This window comes from Sardina pilchardus, chromosome 17 (assembly GCF_963854185.1).
Source record: "Sardina pilchardus chromosome 17, fSarPil1.1, whole genome shotgun sequence".
NCBI lineage: Eukaryota > Metazoa > Chordata > Actinopteri > Clupeiformes > Clupeidae > Sardina > Sardina pilchardus.
In genome coordinates, this window is record NC_085010.1 from 32,967,420 (window position 1) to 32,974,919 (window position 7,500).

General features: G+C 48.7%; 1 protein-coding gene across 1 annotated transcript in view; it reads left to right on the forward strand.

Moving 5' to 3' along the window:
- Positions 1 to 3,415: 3,415 nt before the first annotated feature.
- Positions 3,416 to 7,500, forward strand: part of LOC134062368 (aldo-keto reductase family 1 member B1-like) — a 12,029-nt gene continuing 7,944 nt past the window's right edge. Inside the window, exons 1-3 of the mRNA XM_062518358.1 lie at positions 3,416 to 3,610; positions 6,362 to 6,529; positions 6,676 to 6,792. Coding sequence (XP_062374342.1) covers positions 3,545 to 3,610; positions 6,362 to 6,529; positions 6,676 to 6,792 — 351 coding nt within the window. The 5' untranslated portion in view covers positions 3,416 to 3,544. The remainder of the gene's footprint in view (positions 3,611 to 6,361; positions 6,530 to 6,675; positions 6,793 to 7,500) is intronic.

Sequence of the window (7,500 nt, forward strand, 5' to 3'; positions counted from 1 at the left end):
GTCTCATGAGGCAGACGAACTGAAGATATGATGTCATGAGTTGATGATGTCATGAGTCGATGATGTCATGAGTTATGGTCCTATAAGTGGGTGCTTCTACCAACACATTACATCTTTACTCCCTGTTACCATGGTTACATGACTGTGTAATGTACGTGGTGTGCAGATTATGCTGAAATGTTTTTTATAATAATATTCATTTGGTCAGAAAATGACAAATAAGCATTGTGTGTTGTTTACTCTGGAGTTCCACTTTATGTTCCTTTAACGTCACAGAGACATAGCCACTTTATGTTCCTTTAACGTCACAGTGAGTTAACGTCATGGTGATTTAACGTCACGGAGACATAGCCACTTTATGTTCCTTCACAAAAGAGAGAGGCCACTTCGGCAAAGTATTGGAACAAACACTTCTTATTACATGTGTCCTATTGATGCAGGTGCACATGTTGGCATTGTGTTTTAAAGGGAAACTATGCAGTTTTGCCGATTTCATCGCCGGTTTTGCTTTGGCTTTTTGTTTTCGCTCGTTTTATGCTTGCAGATTTCTCTGCAGAGCTTCCCTACAGCTTTAGTGTGTATATTTTACAAAACTCCTCAATCGGTCAGTCTGCCTTTTCATGAGCATGATCGCGAGAGACTTTCTGTCCCAGTGGCACAAACTTGCATTTGTGTTTTTCCTGCTCAGAGGCGCTAGGGGGATGCAGGACAGCCATCATTCAACTCTAAATAAGTCAAATAACCATCCCAATGACTTTGAAGCTGATTAGTTAAGGCAAATGAAGCTAAAAAATATGCATAGCTCACCTTTAAGTGTGTGATATTACATATTGTGACAATGCCACCCGTGCATTAGATGCACTGAAGCTGCAGCTTATCTGAATAGCAGGTTTACTGCAGAACTAAAATGGCCACAGACCTAGAGACTAGAGACCACGCTGTAGAGACCAGAGACCAGAGACCACGCCATAGAGACCAGAGACCACGCCATAGAGACCACGCCATAGAGACCAGAGACCACGCCGTAGAGACCAGAGACCACGCCGTAGAGACCAGAGACCACGCCGTAGAGACCAGAGACCACGCCGTAGAGACCAGAGACCACGCTGTAGAGACCAGAGACCACGCCATAGAGACCAGAGACCACGCCATAGAGACCAGAGACCACGCCATAGAGACCACGCCATAGAGACCACGCTGTAGAGACCAGAGACCACGCCGTAGAGACCAGAGACCACGCCGTAGAGACCAGAGACCACGCCGTAGAGACCAGAGACCACGCCGTAGAGACCAGAGACCACGCTGTAGAGACCAGAGACCACGCCATAGAGACCAGAGACCACGCCGTAGAGACCAGAGACCACGCTGTAGAGACCAGAGACCACGCCGTAGAGACCAGAGACCACGCCGTAGAGACCAGAGACCACGCTGTAGAGACCAGAGACCACGCCATAGAGACTAGAGACCACGCTGTAGAGACCAGAGACCAGACCACGCCATAGAGACTAGAGACCACGCTGTAGAGACCAGAGACCAGAGACCACGCCATAGAGACCAGAGACTAGAGACCACGCTGTAGAGACCAGAGACCAGACCACGCCATAGAGACCAGAGACCACGCCATAGAGACTAGAGACCACGCTGTAGAGACCAGAGACCACGCCATAGAGACTAGAGACCACGATGTAGAGACCAGAGACCAGACCACGCCATAGAGACTAGAGACCACGCCGTAGAGACCAGAGACCACGCCGTAGAGACCAGAGACCACGCTGTAGAGACCAGAGACCACGCTGTAGAGACCAGAGACCACGCTGTAGAGACCAGAGACCACGCTGTAGAGACCAGAGACCACGCTGTAGAGACCAGAGACCACGCTGTAGAGACCAGAGACCACGCTGTAGAGACTAGAGACCACGCCGTAGAGACCAGAGACCAGAGACCACGCCATAGAGACCAGAGACCACGCCGTAGAGACCACGCAGTAGAGACCACGCAGTAGAGACCAGAGACCACGCTGTAGAGACCAGAGACCACGCCATAGAGACTAGAGACCACGCTGTAGAGACCAGAGACCACGCTGTAGAGACCAGAGACCACGCCATAGAGACCAGAGACCACGCCATAGAGACCACGCTGTAGAGACTAGAGACCACGCCGTAGAGACCAGAGACCAGAGACCACGCCATAGAGACCAGAGACCACGCCGTAGAGACCACGCCGTAGAGACCACGCAGTAGAGACCACGCAGTAGAGACCAGAGACCACGCTGTAGAGACCAGAGACCACGCCATAGAGACTAGAGACCACGCAGTAGAGACCAGAGACCATGCCGTAGAGACCATGATGTGGGGTTAACAGGCTAATTGAAATAGCACCAGGCCAATCACTAGCTATGGTGAAGGGTATGTGATGATGAGGGGCTATTTTAACCTCAAAGTCCAAGGGAACTTTATCAGGATGCATAGTATCCTGGATCCATGAAATAGCTGGCCTTTAAAAATAAAGAAATATAAAAATACTCCTGCTCCTATGGGAATTTAACATAGGGGTCAAATACCTATGCCCCCTGTATTTAAGGAAGAATATTTATTTATTTACGATACATTTTTCAATCATAAAGAAAATGGTTGTCCTTAAAGATTGGATTTTTTTTTATTTTTTAATTAAGGCATTAAAATCGAAAGATGATTTTATATTCTTCTTTTAGTCAAGTTTAGCATGGGGTCAAATAGTCCCCCCACTGCATCTCTAACAGCACTGGACCATCGTGATAAGGAGGGTGTATTGGATCCTGACGCGGACGGATTATAAACCATGAAAACGCCTGCGAGCGGCCAGGCGGCCACAGCCCGATAGCTATGAGCTGGACGCGGCATACGCGCGGTTTACTGTGTGCTGTGCACACCCGTTCAACCGTGTCACGGAGCAGGTTCCCCGGAGGCAAGAACGTGTCTCATATATTACAGCAGACGAGCTCATCATTTCATAACTGCCTCACTAAAACGACAATGCACACACACATCAATAACACAAGTTAGGCTACAATACTGTAAGGATGCTACACTGTAGGCTACTTCATGTGTTCCAGTGTGTACACAATGAAGTTCAGTGTAACCTTGTAGCCTAATATTGTCACATTGTGAATGGGTTAACGTGAGACACGATAATGCAAAGCGCATGGGGCGGCCAGGGTGTTATAAATGCAGTCCATTTCCCATGTCCTTTTGTTCTGCCCTGATGTTATAAATGCAGTCCATTTCCCATGTCCTTTTGTTCTGCCCTGATGTTATAAATGCAGTCCATTTCCCCTGCCTTTTGTTCTGCCCTGGTAAAAGATGCTCAGCAGAACAGACTCTGCTGAAGCTGAAAGGTCGCGTCGTTGGTAACCTTATTTGACCGAAATGGCACACAGACAAAAACAATCGATCACAGACACTTCAGTTCCGAGGCGATCTAGGTTCCCGGAGAGAGCAAACGGCGGCCGTCCGAGTTTCGGTTTTTCAGAAGTCAGAAGCGCCGTTTGGCATTTTCTCTTTTCATAATGGCAACTTCAGTTAAGTTGAATACTGGCACAGAAATGCCCATAGTCGGTCTGGGTACGTGGAAGGTAAGTGAAATTAATGGTTAGCCTCGCTAACATGAATGTAGTGTGTTTGACAGGAGTGCCCACTTCCTCTTGTTCCATTGCAAAGTTAACTCATTTAAGTCACCTTTCGCAATATATCAGTATTGTGTTAGTGTTAAGACACCGCGTTATGCTTATGTGCATGAGGGAAATGCGTTAATAAGAGTTGTGTGTCGAGTTCCGTGTGTACGTCGCGCTCTTGCTGGGTGTAAATTAATCGCGCTCACATTACCGTGAAGTAAGTTACATCGCGGCTGTGTGTGTGTGAAACCATTTTAGCGCTGTCGCTATTTTTAATGTGTCCTCGCTTGACCAGCAGGAATATGCTGCAACGTGTCCTCACACACAACCAAGTTAACATCATGCAGGATTTAATGTAGGCTAGTTATCTTGAAGGGTATTTCGCTGTGGTAGTCCGCGGTACGCTTGGACTATTGGCTAATGTAACTGTGCCATGTAAGTGAGTGTTGTTTGACTTCACGCAGCGCGCAATAATTTTCAATTTCAATTTAATTGAAATTGATTTAATTTAATTTCACTTATAGAGCGCCAAAACATTACATATGTCTCAGGGCGCTTTACAGAGCGTTCAAAGAGACATTCAAAGAGAGCCCATGAGTAACAGGGGCAAGGAAAAACTCCCTAGAATTGGAGATACATATAGGAAGAAACCTCAGACAGATCCACGACTCAAGGGCCCAACCCATCTGCCTGGGGTCAGTTACAGTAAAGTCATTTTGTAGTTTGAAAGTTACAATGACAATGAAAGTTCAAAAAGTCCAGTGTAAGGAATAAATTGTCCATTAGTAATCCATTAGTTATTTCGGAAAGTGATGGGTCGCTAGGATGCGTGGGCCAAAGATTCGGGCAGGGAACCACAGCAGGCGATGGTAGGGCAGTCATAGGGATGGCGATGGCAATGGTAGGGCAGTCAGGGATGTGACTTCAGGTGTGATGAGGGACAGGCACAGAGATGGTTGATGGCTGGTAATGGTTTACCTCACAGGTGAGGTATAGGGAAAGGGAAGAGAAATAAAGTGTGTTAGTATTACTGTAAGTCATATTAAGTATTAATAAGTATATCAATGGTGATATAAATGATTATACTATAGAGGGTTTACAAAACGCTTTTACACACCTCTTTTGTGGGGACAGGTGCGTCGGAATAGGTTACCCAGTTAAACCCGAAAAGAGAATCCCGCACATCGTCCACCACGCACGCAACATCCACCCACCCACAATGCTCACGGTACAGGTGTGTAAACGATGGCTTTAGAGCTCACGGTACAGGTGTGTAAACGATGGCTTTAGAGCTCACGGTACAGGTGTGTAAACGATGGCTTTAGAGCTCACGGTACAGGTGTGTATGATGGCTTTAGAGCTCACGGTACAGGTGTGTAAACGATGGCTTTAGAGCTCACGGTACAGGTGTGTAAACGATGGCTTTAGAGCTCACGGTACAGGTGTGTATGATGGCTTTAGAGCTCACGGTACAGGTGTGTAAACGATGGCTTTAGAGCTGACGGTACAGGTGTGTATGATGGCTTTAGAGCTCACGGTACAGGTGTGTAAACGATGGCTTTAGAGCTCACGGTACAGGTGTGTAAACGATGGCTTTAGAGCTCACGGTACAGGTGTGTATGATGGCTTTAGAGCTCACGGTACAGGTGTGTAAACGATGGCTTTAGAGCTCACGGTACAGGTGTGTAAACGATGGCTTTAGAGCTCACGGTACAGGTGTGTAAACGATGGCTTTAGAGCTCACGGTACAGGTGTGTATGATGGCTTTAGAGCTCACGGTACAGGTGTGTATGATGGCTTTAGAGCTCACGGTACAGGTGTGTATGATGGCTTTAGAGCTCATGGTACAGGTGTGTAAACGATGGCTTTAGAGCTCACGGTACAGGTGTGTATGATGGCTTTAGAGCTCACGGTACAGGTGTGTAAACGATGGCTTTAGAGCTCACGGTACAGGTGTGTAAACGATGGCTTTAGAGCTCACGGTACAGGTGTGTATGATGGCTTTAGAGCTCACGGTACAGGTGTGTAAACGATGGCTTTAGAGCTCATGGTACAGGTGTGTATGATGGCTTTAGAGCTCACGGTACAGGTGTGTATGATGGCTTTAGAGCTCACGGTACAGGTGTGTAAACGATGGCTTTAGAGCTCACGGTACAGGTGTGTAAACGATGGCTTTAGAGCTCACGGTACAGGTGTGTATGATGGCTTTAGAGCTCACGGAACAGGTGTGTAAACGATGGCTTTAGAGCTCACGGTACAGGTGTGTATGATGGCTTTAGAGCTGACGGTACAGGTGTGTATGATGGCTTTAGAGCTCACGGTACAGGTGTGTAGGGCTTTAGAGCTCACGGTACAGGTGTGTATGATGGCTTTAGAGCTGACGGTACAGGTGTGTATGATGGCTTTAGAGCTCACGGTACAGGTGTGTAGGGCTTTAGAGCTCACGGTACAGGTGTGTATGATGGCTTTAGAGCTGACGGTACAGGTGTGTATGATGGCTTTAGAGCTCACGGTACAGGTGTGTAGGGCTTTAGAGCTCATGGTACAGGTGTGTATGATGGCTTTAGAGCTGACGGTACAGGTGTGTAAACGATGGCTTTAGAGCTCACGGTACAGGTGTGTACGATGGCGAGCTCACGGTACAGGTGCTTGAGTGAGTCTGGTGCGTGTTTCTGATGGGCGAGGGTCCTCTGTCTCCTGTTGTCCGTGCAGTCTCCCCCCGGTAAAGTCGCGGAGGCGGTCAAGGCTGCTATCGCCGCCGGTTACCGGCATATCGACGGCGCCTACGTCTACCAGAACGAGACGGAGGTCGGTCAGGGGATCCACGCCATGATCACAGACGGGGTAGTGAAGAGAGAGGACCTCTTCGTCGTCAGCAAGGTGAGTGTGTGTGTGTGTGTGTGTGTGTGTGTATGGGGGGGGGAGGGGGGGTACAGTTGCCCCTGATAGAAGGTTGTGGTAGCCTTGTTTGATTGATGTGTAGCCGTGTTTGATTGGTGGATGCTGATTTTAACTCCTCCCCCCAGTTGTGGTGCACCTTCTTCGATAGGGCCGCAGTGAAGGGGGCGTGTCAGAAGACCCTGAGCGACCTGCAGCTCGACTACCTGGACCTCTACCTGGTGCACTGGCCAATGGGCTTCCAGGTACACACACACACACACACACACACACATGACCTCTACCTGGTGCACTGGCCAATGGGCTTCCAGGTACACACACACACTTATACACATGACCTCTACCTGGTGCACTGGCCAATGGGCTTCCAGGTACACACACACACTTATACACATGACCTCTACCTGGTGCACTGGCCAATGGGCTTCCAGGTACACACACACACACACACACACACACACACACACACACACACGACCTCTACCTGGTGCACTGGCCAATGGGCTTCCAGGTACACACACACACACACACACACACACACATGACCTCTACCTGGTGCACTGGCCAATGGGCTTCCAGGTACACACACACACACACACACACACACTTATACACACAACCTCTACCTGGTGCACTGGCCAATGGGCTTCCAGGTACACACACACACACACACTTATACACACAACCTCTACCTGGTGCACTGGCCAATGGGCTTCCAGGTACACACACACACACACACACACATGACCTCTACCTGGTGCACTGGCCAATGGGCTTCCAGGTACAAACACACACACACACACACACACACATGACCTCTACCTGGTGCACTGGCCAATGGGCTTCCAGGTGTGTACACACACACACACACACACACACACACACACACACACTTATACACACGACCTCTACCTGGTGCACTGGCCAATGGGCTTCCAGGTGTGTACACACAC